The 13,862-nt window shown below is 38.8% G+C and overlaps 1 protein-coding gene across 1 annotated transcript in view; it reads right to left on the bottom strand.

Annotated features, from left to right (window-relative positions):
- Positions 1-1,302: 1,302 nt before the first annotated feature.
- Positions 1,303-13,862, bottom strand: part of KIAA1549L (KIAA1549 like) — a 121,307-nt gene continuing 108,747 nt past the window's right edge. The window contains exons 20-22 of the mRNA XM_034065390.1: positions 12,255-12,400; positions 9,776-9,927; positions 1,303-4,947 (exon numbers count right to left, since the gene is read on the bottom strand). Of these exons, the coding sequence (XP_033921281.1) occupies positions 4,666-4,947; positions 9,776-9,927; positions 12,255-12,400 (580 nt within the window). The 3' untranslated portion in view covers positions 1,303-4,665. The remainder of the gene's footprint in view (positions 4,948-9,775; positions 9,928-12,254; positions 12,401-13,862) is intronic.

Genomic DNA, 13,862 nt, shown 5'->3' on the forward strand with positions numbered 1-13,862 from the left:
AACTACTTGTGTTGATTCTGCCACACTCATGTGGAGCTGCACAGAAGATGCACATTGCTTACACAAAGGAGTGCAAGCATGAATGGATACACTCTCTTGCAATAGAACTGACTCTTAATTTACACATATCAGTCACTGACAACGAGAGGAATGTACCGTGCCAAGAAGAGTTTCAAAACACAACCATTTTCTAGTAGGCATGAGTTAACATGCCATAGAAGATCATAGAATCATAGAATGGTTTGTGTGACCCATGGCTTCCAGACTAGCAAGGTAGTCTTGACCTCTTTAATATACTTCCTATTATCTTGCACTTGTTCTTTTCCCATTTCATATCCATCAGGTGTGGGAAGCCACAGAGATTTAGTTATGTATTGGAAATACAAGGTCAGGACCATGACTGATATACAGTTTCCTTGGACACAGTACTCGGAGCTGCTCAGACATGTACAGGATGAACAAGGTTGGCAAAATGAAGTTACTCCTACTAGCTCAGAAAACTTACTGCTTTTAAGCTCTTTCAGACTTTTAGAAGCTGGCAGTTAGTTCTTACATTTGCAATGCAGGACTAAAAGCTACATTAAAAGGTAATTAATGCTTTAACAGTCAAGACATCTTAAAATATATAGTTAGCTTTGTGTGTATCATCCCTTAAACAAGACAGTCTGCCAATAAATCCAGTGTTGCTTTTTCTACTTGCTTCACATCTTTATCTTATATTTCTTACCTCCCACCTTTTCAAAGTTAGCCTGAAAAATAAATGATCATTACTTACAATAAATTCCCCTTTTCAGTATATGAGATTTACATGCATTTGATCAAGTTCTATCTGTAATATTTTCAGATACAAATATTCATGTTTCTAGACCAACTGCTAGAGCTTCCCTCAAATCCAGATAACATGTTTCTCTCAAAAAAAAATAAAAGACTGTTTAAGAGTAGCCTCTTATCCTCTGTAAAGTTACTGATGTTCATAAATGTCACACATAATACATGTACTGACAGTGGTCATTACACACATATCAAGAAGTAGTTTCACATGTGTTTCATTTGCAGATGTTTCTACGGATGATTTACAGATCTGAAGATAAATAGTGGTCAGAACATCAGAATTTCTGTAGACAGAAAATAACATTTTTACCAAAACATTTAACATAAATTTTAAAGAATACTGGGGTATTTAGTAGAAAAACCTTAATAGTCTAAGTTTTTATCAGTAAAAATGGCATAAATATATGTCCATGAGGTTGTAACTCTAACCAAGGATACTTCCTTCTTTAAAATCAATATTGAAAAACTGTATTGTAATTGTAGACATACAAAATGTTTATTATATTACAAATTATTTATACACTATATTTTCACTTTATCATTGCTTTGTGCTCAAACAGTATAAATATTACAGCATGATTTTTCTTTCCCAGGAATGTCCTTACTGTCTTGATATAATCTTACTTTGCACTAAAAAACCAAAATAAAAATACAGAAACATATTCCAAACAGGATAAAAAGCCATGAGGAATGTAAGATGTCTTTGTGAATAAAGTGCACCACAATGGTTTTAGTGATGGTTCAGGGAATATTCAGTGGACTGCACATCATCAATAACAATACCAAACAAAATTAATTCTGAAAGGCAAACAGGTCTTCCTCAGTAGTATGAAGAGTACTTTGTTTAACTTTACTGAAATGGTTTTCTTTCTAGAAGGCTATTTAAATGTTTGCTTGTTTTTTTTTATTTTTGTATATGTTCACTTTGTTTGTATGCAGGCATTCAAAGCCTGTACATCTATGTAATATGCAAATTTTAATTTCCAGTCTGGAAAGGTACATGCTCAATTATTTAAGATATACTCACATATTTTTTGATAGGATCACTAAATTGCTTAAATTTTGTAATGGCTACAGATTTACAAACAGAGCTAAGTGTCCCAGAGATGCTGCATAATCAGGTATGTCCTACCTCCTGTGACTCTTTTGGAAATACGTCGTAACATCACCCTTCCCAGCTATATGGTTTCAGCACTCTCATCCACGTGATTGCTGCTGCTTCCATACTTGCAGCTTTAGGATAACTCTGTAAAACTAGAGTCCAAGATACAGATATTTATTTCAAAGCCCATTTCCTTCCTGTTGCATAGAAGGGCTTATCTACTTGCAAAATTTCACTGGGCTAAATAGAAGAATTATTGAAAAACTGAGATAATAAAGCAGATGCAAAATGTGGCTGGCATGATTTAGCGTAAATTTCACTAAGTTAGGTTAATAAAGTTATGAACCAGCTTAGGCTAAATAAGAGTGAGCCACTCTTCACTTATGCAGTCAGAGTAAGTGCTTACTGCACTTGTGTTACAGTGATTTTAATGACTGAGGGATAAGCAGAATGTTGTTCAAGAGATTCTAGCGAAACTCGTATGTATAGATGAATCCTGACAGAGAAACTCAGCCTTGTTCTCAGTGAGTTGAGTTGCCACTGCAGCCAGAGTTAATCTTTTTATGGCACACTGAGTTTAGCCCAGTATTTTTAAAGTGTGACACTCTTAGGAATCTATTAATTCAATTGGATATATTGTATTACACTGATAAGGTCAGTATTATTTAGCTGACAGGTAATTTAGACAGCAGTCTGCCTCTACTAGACCATATTTATATGAGAGATTGAGTTTCTTTGGTTGATTTGTATCCAAGTCATACAAATGTCTATTTGTGTACTCCAGACATAGCAGGTTTATACTGATCATTAATATTAATAGGGTTTTTTTCTTTTTTTCTTTTTTTTTTTGTACTTGGTTTATGGAAATTTTCTGACTATTACAGATTAGTCACTTATATAAATATACAGCACATATATACATAGAAATTACAAAAATACATTTTATTTATATTTGATTTTTAAATAATAAAAATTAAATTTTACATTTGTTGAAAGATTAGCTAGCATTCCAAAAGCTTCTGCAATATTTAAGGTATTGAAGCAGAAGATATCTGTATATGCTAGGATAACTATGTATCACAATCTCAGTTAGGGTTTATAATATAATTATTTGGGGGAAAAAATAGTTCTGCTTTAAAAGTTTGTGCTTCAACAACTTCATCTTCTGTCCCCTATTCTAGTCCCCTCTCATTTTACTGATGGCCGAAAAGCTAAACCAAGTTCCCTTTCTCACTTCAGTAAAGACCAAAGAAACTCAGGGAAATGAAATGATCAGACAACACAGCATAAGTAATTGAGGAGAACTAAATAACTTACTGAAATGAAGGACATTACCTTTAACTCCAGCTGACATCATACATGCCTAATGCAACAAATATTGCAACAACTCCAGTACCCAAAGCTAATTGCTGAAGGAAAAGAAAAAAAACTGTGATCTCCAACAAGTTTGTATAACTGCAAAAGATCAGCTACTGTCCCATTCAACTAGTTTGATTTTCCTTTGGGATTGTATTCATACGATGATGCAGTTTTACAATCAGTGACCTTTATCTTGTACAATATAAAGTCAGCATAATTTCTGGAGATGCTCGCTTTTACACAGAACAATACTATTTTTGTTAATCCATGTAACTACTTACTTATTTACACATTAATATAATAATTAGGTCCTCTACATTCAGAACTTTCTAGGTGTGTATTCACTGTTCCAGTGTAATCAAAAAACTCAACTGCAGCTTCAGGTAGCACTTTCTGGCATCATTTTAGTAGATAACATTGTTTACAAAAGAGAAAAAAGCACTGTGTTAAACAGAGGTTTTCTTGTCCAGGCAGGTGTATTTCATTATTCCAGGCTGAAAAGACTTGTGCAAAGGTCTCAGGTTTACCAGCTTCACATGCATTCGGAGTGAAAAGCTGGAATATAGAGCAAACATGAATAACCCTTCTGGAAGCTTCTAGCACCAATATCCTGTGTTGGCTCTTCGTGCATTGTATTCTTTCACAATGAGAAAAGTCTCCTCCATAACTCATCAGTAGCATCTAGGGACAAGGTAGCCACCGATTATCAAATTATCAGTCACCTTCTTCACAGTCTTCTCTCCTTTCACCTCTTTGTACTGTTGATAGGATGAGGAGAATAGGGGCTATTTACAGGATATTTATTTGTATTATTTGCTAATCCCAAATTCTTTTGGTTTGAATACAGTCTCTAGAATTAAAAGGCTGAATGACTGCATTGCTGAAATCAGCATCCCTTATACAATGTCCTGGAGCAGACAGCTAACATGCCCCCTTCTGCACCTACCATGGCTTTTAGCTAACCATGTTCTACTGTATTCTCTTCTTGAATCAAAGTTTTGACATGCAAGAGTTATTTTCAGCAGCTTTACCTTGGGCCTGCAAATGAAACACTGCGTGGCACAGACATGTTCAGCAGCATCTCTAATGATGATGGGTCATAATACAAGACCTAAGTGACAAACAACTGCATATGATCACTCTTACCCATATTAAACTGTTATACCTGGCAGCATTTCCTTAGCTGGCAAGCAGAATTATATGTCTTCAGAGTCCTGTTGCTGTACTTTAAGTAACTTCATAGTATTGACATTTCAGACAGAGAAAAATGCCATCACCTTGGCACAATTCACAGCAAATTTGTAACTGAAAATGAAGAGTTGCTTTTTTGGCTACTCCGGGTTGCATAATACAAATACTGCACACAAAAGTTATTAGACCTGGAACTCAAACATATCTGTTTGCTTCTTGGCCAGTTTAGCAACTTCTTCTCTTATTGCCTTTACAAGGGCAGCTGTAGAAATGTTGGTGAGAGGAGCATCAGATGGGTCATTTTCTGTCAGACTCTGCTGGGAAGCTGCAGTGGATGGCAAAGGAGCTTGCTCTAGGCTGGGATGCATGCTTGCTTGCTGGCTGTATTGCCGAGGCAGTCGGGAAGGAGAGTTATGTTGGTAGCGGGGCCTCGGATAAGCCTCAATGTATCCAGGAAGTGGAACCTGTAGAGTATTTAATTACACAAAATTATACAGAACAATTGATCCATAGTACCACCTGCCAGGTAATGACTCTCCCTGGAGCAGAATAAGGTGGAACAGATAGGACCATATGAAGAGAACATAAACCCCATAATCCTAAGCATACATTTACAACTGTCTATCTTGGTATGTGCCATTCGTGCACACATGTCAATGTACTGGGCACTCAGCTCCCCAGACTGTGGCAGCAAAAACACCTAGCAGGGAAAACACTGTGTGTTCTAATATACCATCACTGCAAAAAGTCAAAGGGAGAAGACTTTTCCAAAAGTGTAGTCTCTGCTTACTATTCCGCCTAAACAGTTCAATTTGAAACAGGCAGCAACACTACATTGCAGGATATCAAAAAGCCTAGAACAGAAAAGTAGAGTTCACTGATTTGCAGCCACCACCTAATCTAAGTTAGCCAAGTCTCCAGACTTACTGATCCTAACAAAAACTCACTACATAAGCTTAGGTTCACCAACCTGGAAACTCAGCATGGAAAAAGAGGTTTAAATCTCAGAAGTATCAGGATCTCTGGCCACATTCCATGGGGGATTCACTGTTTTCCTCTATAGCGACTTCACTGAATTCAGCCCAATGTTACACTGGCTAAAATTAAAAGAATAACTTAGGCTCTTTAGTTGCTGTGAGATATTAAATTTTCTTCACAAATCCATGAAGCATGATACCAGTCTTTACTGTCCTCAGTTTTTAATGCATCAAATAAAAATAGTATTTCTGTTCTGCAGAAGTCTAGAAAACAGCCCTTCATTTTGAGGAAGGCTTTATGTTGTTACAGAAAGCAACCTATAACCTGTTACTAGGACAAGATAATTTTTCCTTGAGAAAAAGCTTGCCAGCTAATCATTCTAATCCTTGCCAACAAGTAAGGAAAGTTGCGTGATGCTCTTCTGTGAACTGAGTCACTTAGAAAACTACACTTATCTACACTATACTCAGAATATGACACTTAGAATCATAGTACAGTTAGGGTTGGAAAGGACTTTAAGATCATCTAGGTCCAATCCCCCTGCCATGGGCAGGGATGCCTCATCACCCTCACAGCAAAAAACTTCCTAATGTCTGTCCTGAACTTCTCCTGTTTTAGGTTAACCCCATTACTTCTTGTCCTGTCACTACAGTCCCTAATGAATAGTCCCTCACCAGCATCCCTGTAGGCCCCCTTCAGATACTGGAAGGCTGCTATGAGGTCTCCACACAGCCTTCTCTTCTCCAGGCTGAACAGCCCAACTTTCTCAGCCTGTCTTCATATGGGAGGTGCTCCAGTCCCCTGATCATCCTTGTGGCCCTCCTCTGGACTTGTTCTAACAGTTCCATGTCCTTTCTATGTTGAGGGCACCAGAACTGCACACAATACTCCAAGTGGGGTCTCATGAGAGCAGAGTAGAGGGGCAGGATCACCTCCTTTGACCTGCTGGTCACACTTCTTTTGATGCAGCCCAGAATACAGTTGGCTTTCTGGGCTGCAAGCGCACACTGAAGCTGGCTCATGTTCAGTTTCTCATCAGACAACACCCCCAAGTCCTTTTCCACAGGGCTGTTCTGAATTGCTTCTCCCAACCTGTGCCTGGGATTGCCCTGACCCAGGTCTGGGACCTTGCACTTAGCTTGGTTGAGTTCATGAGGTTGGCAGTGTCTCACCTCACAGGCATGCTGAGGTCCCTCTGAAAGGCATCCCTTCCCCCCAGCGTATCAATAGAAGCACATAACTTAGTGTTGTCAGCAAACTTGCTGAGGGCACACTCAATCCCACTGTCCATGTTGCCGACAAAGATGTTGAACAGGATTGGTCAAAACACCAACCCGTGTGGGACATCACTCGTTACCCATCTCAAGTTAGACATTGAGATGTTGACCACAACTCTCTGTGTGCAGCCATTCAGCCAATTCTTTATCCACCCAGTGGTCCATTGGTCAAATTTATGTCTCTCCAGTTCAGAGACTGTTCATTAACTTGTAAGTTAATAGCTAATACCAATAGTTAAAAGTTAATAGTTAATACCAATTTCACAGTGTTTAATGACTAAAAAAATAACTTTGTAATTCTTTTTGCTTTAAATTTGCCTTAACATATTCAACTTCCCAAATGCATTAAAGTCTGGCATAAGCATATAATACAGACAGCCAGACCAGTATCTCAGCTAATTTATTTCTGTGTTGTGTCAGTCAGGTTGAGGTGTAAGGTGCATCACCCACCAGGCCTAAGGCTGTGCTGGAATTCCGCAGAAGCTGGCTGAAATATCAAGATGGGGAACATCTGCCAATTGTATATACCTTCTAGGAAACACAGGACTGCAGTATGGACTGCAGAATGACAGCTTTGGAATTCTGTTTAAATCTCATATTGGCTGAGGCCCCATGAGAGTTTAACAACTCCTTGGGTGCTTTTGAAAATTGCCACTTCAGGCATCTAAGAACCTGTTAAAGCCTAACCATTAAGATTCACTCATAATCTCCAATAGCCTTCAAGTGACGAAGAGAATGTCAAACACATTCAGAATAGTGTGATGAGTCAAACACAGGAAGCAGGCATGATACAAAAGTGATCATTAAATGCAGTTGCCTCTTCAGTTTACAATAGATTATTCAAGACACTTTAGTAGTACAACATGTGAACAGGCCACTAGAGGCCACCAGGTTACTACTTTCACTAAGCAGCATCTAGCAATTTCGAAAATAACTGCATTGTTGAATACAGTTGCCCTCTCCCACAAGACATGGTGCTTCAGTACTTACCATTTAACTGAGAAAATAACACACTACAGTAAATAGAGCTTATAAGATAATTCTTTGTTGTGAAATCTCTGTTTCCTCTGTTGCCTGTTTACATCCTAGCCAGTGGAAATGCATGCAAAGTAAAGAATTTCAGTTGTTACCTTATGGATGTTAAGACGCTGCTCTTATGAACAGTCCAGAAAATCTTGCAAGCATGATCAAGCTATACTCTAGAGGCTCAGAAACCAGAAATCATCCAGAAACTCAAAACCACAATATGAGTTTAGATCTTTATTTTTTGCAGTTTTACTCAGGCTTCTGATAGTATTATGTTGCTAATACTATTACTAGTTTCTCTAGTAATGATTTTCAAATAAAGACAATTTCTTCACAGATTTGCAGTCATTGGGAAGTGCAGATTCATTGTGGAAACTGCAGTATTTTGGTTTACTTTTTTTTTTAATTCCTGCAAAGTCACAGGAGGGATGAAAATCTGAGCACTAAGTTGTTAAAGCTCTGTAATAAGTAAATGAAGTTAAAAGGAACATTTATTTCCTTTGAATTCTGTATTGCCAGTTATTTTTTAGGCAGCTTCTTGCATCCTTCTCCATTCTTCTATGTATGGTCCACTGGCACTAACTGCTATTCCCATCTCTTTCCCTGGAAACAAGGAAACCCACAACAGGGTTACACCCTTCTCTTTCCTGAGGAAGGAACTGGGGCTGGACACTTGCTTTCCAGTTTCATCCTCCACTTTGACACATGATACCTGACTTTTTTCATGGGACTGCAGCCAAGGAGTAGAGGTACAAAAGGGAAAAGAACAGAAGATAAATAAAATACTTTTCCTGATTTGTTTGGGGGATGGAGGGGTTAGATGGTTCTTAAAGTCTGAATGATTGCTCATATACAACAGACCTGGATTTAAAATGTCAGTAAGGTAAAAAAAAAAACAAACAACAAAATAACCCCAAAACAACAACAACAAAGAAAATAAGGTGGTTTTCACTGCTTTTAAAGGGCGGCTCTGGGGAGGGAATCTGTACCACAGCATCACAAGCCTCCCAGTGTCAGGGGCACAGCAGCAGATGCACTCAGCTTACAGATGAGCCTCTTTTATCCAACAGTTCAGCATACAGATTCAAGCTTGCATGTGACAAGTAAACCAAATTCTTTTCCTCACAGGCATTAGGAGCAGTAATAAAGATTTGCCGACAAATAGCTGCCCCAAAAAACATTTATATCTCTCCATTAGATGCTCAAAGCCAACTTAGACTGTAACTGCCATGACTAGAATATTCTGTTGATTATATGCACAAGGAAATAGAATCTATCTCCTGGTTTGTTTAGCTGAATTGGTTCTGCATAAATACCAGATGTGAGTCTAAGCAGTAGAACTGATCTTTTTTTTCTTTTCCCTAGTGGAAAAAAGCCCTACATTTTAGAAATTGTTTCAAACATGATAAACTATTGTAATTCATTTTAGGATGTTTCAGCTTTATGTCTTTGAAACATAGGTATAGTCTGGGCAAAAAATTATATCTTTCTTAGACTAGGATTGTGTAACTAATGATTTTATGATCTGTCACTCCAGCCTGCAGGAGGATTTGAAGCACTACACAGCAGGGAGAGCTGCAGCAGTGCTGGGAGCTAGGATTCAGGAGCCAGGCTGTCTTGAGAGAAGCCTCCAGAAGGGAAAGATGCTCCGCAGCTTCCAAAGAGCACAAGGCTACCTTGAGAGGCAGCAACACTTAATCCTGCCATGTGCCTATCCAATTATTTAACTTCTGTCTTAGGAAAGAAAAATGGTACCTAACTCACCAGCTTTAAGTGTGTGCCAGTCCCTAACCTAGTGAATGTTTTAACTCTCTGAAGACCCTGCTTTCAGTTCATGGGATGGACAGCTAAAGTATCTATGCCCTCTCTCATAGCTTTTTATTACTAGAAATTATTCCCATTCAAGGAAGAATTATCCCTCTCATTCTTTGCTGACCACTTAGCATTGCTTAAAACCCTTCCTGTGCAAACCACAGAAAACATATGTAGTTAAAAAAGCAAGGATGCTTACTGAGTCTGCCCACTGCCCTGGTAATTCATTCTCTCCAGCATAGGGCATCCAGGCTTGGTTCCTGTATGCGGTGGGTGGCGTTGGGATAAAATAGCCTGTGAAGCCAGGTCGGTTTCCTGCTGGTATGGCAAACACTGCTGGTACGGTATTTCCTATTAAAAAAGAGAGTAGATATAATTAATAGCTGCCATTTTCAGTTTTAAATTAGAAGATAGTGCTTATGAAGTAACTCATTGGTGATTGTGAGAATGTGACCACCATAGGCTGGATTTAAGGCCCTCACCATTTGTCTTGAACACCTTTACCATGCTGGGAAATACTGGAGAAGGCAAGATTTGCAGTTGTCTGTAAATAATACACAGCCTTCAGATAAAGAAATAAGGATTTAGTCCTTGATCCTTACAACACCTGATCTTCAACAAAACTTTGAATCATTAGGAAAAAGGAGGGGGGGAGGTTCCCGCTTATATTTGCTTCTTTGTATTCAACTTTCAGCTGTTGTCACCATGGGTTTGAGAGTAATGCACCTTTCTCTTCACAGTTTACGTAGTCTGTCTTCATGTGTCTAGGCAGAATAAAACTGTCAGAATTAAACTCTCTTAATATCTCTAGGCACAAAACCTATAAAAATGAGTGATACATTTAAAGGGTTGTAATCTCAACAACCCCCTCATAAAACTTCTGTACTTCCATAAAAAATACAGAGGCTGCACCTGCTCAGTTCCTTTCCTAGGAGCTGTCTACAACTGCAATAAATGACACAGCTATGACTTGACTTAAACGTTTTTAAGGAAACGTGTTGACACCAGTTCAGTTTTATCACAGAACAATTGCCTCCAGAGTAGAAGTATATAATCCATTTTAACATGGCCTTAAAAAAAGAAAAAAAACCCAACAACAAAACTTGAAAAAATGGGAAGAAACTGTGAGGGATATTTTCATCCAAAATACAGACTAAAAACTTGTATGTTATGCTTTACATTTACACAGCGCTTTCTACTCCAGGGACTAAGTCCTAGCTTTCATTCTGACACTGGGTTCTAGTGCCTTTTCTCCTATGTTAGAAGAATGCTGGAGTCACTGAGCCCTCAGAGAAATAGTCACCAACCATTTGCTATGGAGAGGTGGGATTCATGATGCATGCCTACATGGCAGGTAGCCATGGATATCTCACAGGACCTCTAGGCCAATTTCCTCTGGCCATTTGGCTTGGAAGGAGGTGGATTAAGAGAAGAGGTGTGGGCAATCCTTGTTCTTCCCAGGTCATAAACAACAGAAGGGTTGCTAATTTAAATGAGTTAGCAAGGCTAGAAATAAATATTTTTCAGACATGTACAGAGAAGAAAGTGCTGCTTCTATAGATGGCACATGGCTTCTATACCAAAACACTCTTTCACCACAGCAAAATAAGCCACTATTCAAAATGAACAATTAGCTGATGTAGCACCTTACTCCAAATTCTTACTGCAACATCATTATCATAGAGCTGATATTGATGGGCTGCATGAGAGTGACATGAGGCCATTTCATGCCAAATCAACACCTGCAGCAATGTTTCTTCATGTATTGAGGCAATACAAATTTATTTTCCTACTAGAACATTAGAAACACGTGTTAGTTTCCTCACAACTCTCTTTGTCTTTCCGTATACTGCAGCTTTTTGCAGCACATAGCATCTATCATATATGAAATTGTCCTCAAACTACCCCCAGAATTATTCTGGCAAACTCTACAATGTACACAAAGGTCACTTTGTCTCTTCTGAAATGCAGCCACTCTGCAGTGGTAGCACAGCACACCTGTTTTTAACAGACAGCAATAAAATGTCCACATTGGTGGAAATGATAAAAAATATATCACAGAGTACATTACTTTAGACATGAAGAACAAGCTTTGGTAGATGGCATATTTTGTACCTAGAAATGCTTTAAAATGAAAGTCTCAGCATCTGCTCTTTTCAGATTCACATGCACCATTTGCAGAAGGTATGACAATAAGTGAAAGCAGAACAGATCCTTCAAACCTGCTATATTTAATTAATTGACAACAGATTTGCATATCCACATTAGTATTCTCAGTAGAAGATGTTGAATACAATGCAGGTAATTATTACTTCTGAGAGAGCTAAGAAAGATTATTTTTTCTGACAGATTAAAATAGCCATGTCAAATAAATGTACTAATGTAAAGACTTTGAACCAACAGCATCAATTTTTTTTAATCTTGTAAGCTCTTCTCTATAGCTCTTTGAGAAAGCATATTCCACCAATGAAAAGCTATATCAAGTATTTTCTCGGATAAATGTCATCCAGATATCATCAAAAGAGCATATTAGCTTAAATTTATAATATTAAAACACCTAATACAGTTTTTCTCCAAATAATCATCTATGTTTGCTATATCCCATACATTCATTTATATGCAAAATTAATTATAAGGCTCTCAAAGCTGCAAGTCATATGTCTGCATCATTTTTTCACCTGAGTGAAAAGCTGACTGATCAAGTGGACCAACAGACAATGGAGCTCTTGAACCTGGTGCAAAAGATGCCTGATCATGATGCTGGGCCTGATCTGCCCCACTGGACTCAGGTATTCTCACTTTGCTGCCAATATCTGATGTAGACCTATGCATTAAGAAAGAAAAAAAAATAGAAACTTTTGTCATTGTGACTGGCAGATGAGATTCATAGCCACATGCATGCCTACCAGCTACAGCTGATGACAAGCCAGCTAGGAATGAGCTATCTGGTTTAGCTCTGGCATGACAGAAGTTTGAAGAACTGTAAAACAGTACATTTGGAGAAGTCTGAGAACAACTTCTTTAGTTTGGTCGCTACTTTGCCAAAGCATGTTATTGCCATCTCACAGAGCCTTTGCTTGCTGCTTCAAATGCCTGTGACATGCAACACAAAACCCAAAACTTCACCATAGTTTATCAACACCAGACTGCAGACACTAGCATATTACTAGAAGTATGTATGACATGGTATCAAATGGCAGGAGATTACTATGACAAGTAATGTTAACTGGACTTGGGAAGTACTAACATCATTTGAAATGGTGCGTCCCAGTTGCTTCAGAACTAAAATGTAATGGATGAAAAAGAATGTCAGCAGACAATGTCTATGTCCTGAGTAGTTGCATGCAGTTCTGGTGTCATAAGCAGCCAGTCAGGAAAGTCTCCTCTGGCCTTGGTGCTCCACAGTGATGTTAAGCAGGCCTGCTGTGCCTCCAACTGCACCTGGCACCAGCAGCACCTAACAGCACAGCACTGGAAGCTAAATGAGTTAATCCACCACAAAAGTGGGAAAATTCCTAGAAAAGCATTTTATAGAGTGCCTTGGTGTGAGGAAGAAGCAGAATGTATGAACTGAGCTAAGGCAATCAGGCTTTTGCAAGAGTTCGGCTTCAGAAATACAGGTATGAAATATCTGAAAGCTAGGCAGAAATCCTGGATCCAGGGTACTGAGTAATATCTTGCAATTCCTCCATATCCTGTTGCAAATCCTTACAATTGAGACAAGCAGGGAAAATGAAAGTGCTAGTTATCTATCTTAGGGATACAATATACTGCACCATTATGTGAGCTGAGACAAAGCATGTTTTAAAAGAAACTGGAGCCTGGATTTCCTAATTTTATTGAAACTGACTGGCTAATAGAAGACACAATTCATTGTTATTCCTTTCCTCTTCTTATTGAAATGAAACAAAACCAACTGTACCCTGGGCTACATCAAAAGGAGCGTGACCAGCAGGTCAAAGGAGGTGATCCTGCCCCTCTACTCTGCTCTCCTGAGACCTCACTTGGAGTATTGTGTGCAGTTCTGGTGCCCTCAACATAAAAAAGACATGGAACTGTTGGAACAAGTGCAGAGGAGGCCACGAGGATGATCAGGGGACTGGAGCACCTCCCATATGAAGACAGGCTGAGAAAGTTGGGGCTGTTCAGCCTGGAGAAGAGAAGGCTGCATGGAGACCTCATAGCAGCCTTCCAGTATCTGAAGGGGGCCTATAAGGATGCTGGTGAGGGACTGTTCATTAGGGACTGTAGTGATAGGACAAGGGGTAACAGATTGAAACTTAAAC

The sequence above is a fragment of the Melopsittacus undulatus genome, chromosome 8, assembly GCF_012275295.1.
Source record: "Melopsittacus undulatus isolate bMelUnd1 chromosome 8, bMelUnd1.mat.Z, whole genome shotgun sequence".
Lineage (NCBI taxonomy): Eukaryota > Metazoa > Chordata > Aves > Psittaciformes > Psittaculidae > Melopsittacus > Melopsittacus undulatus.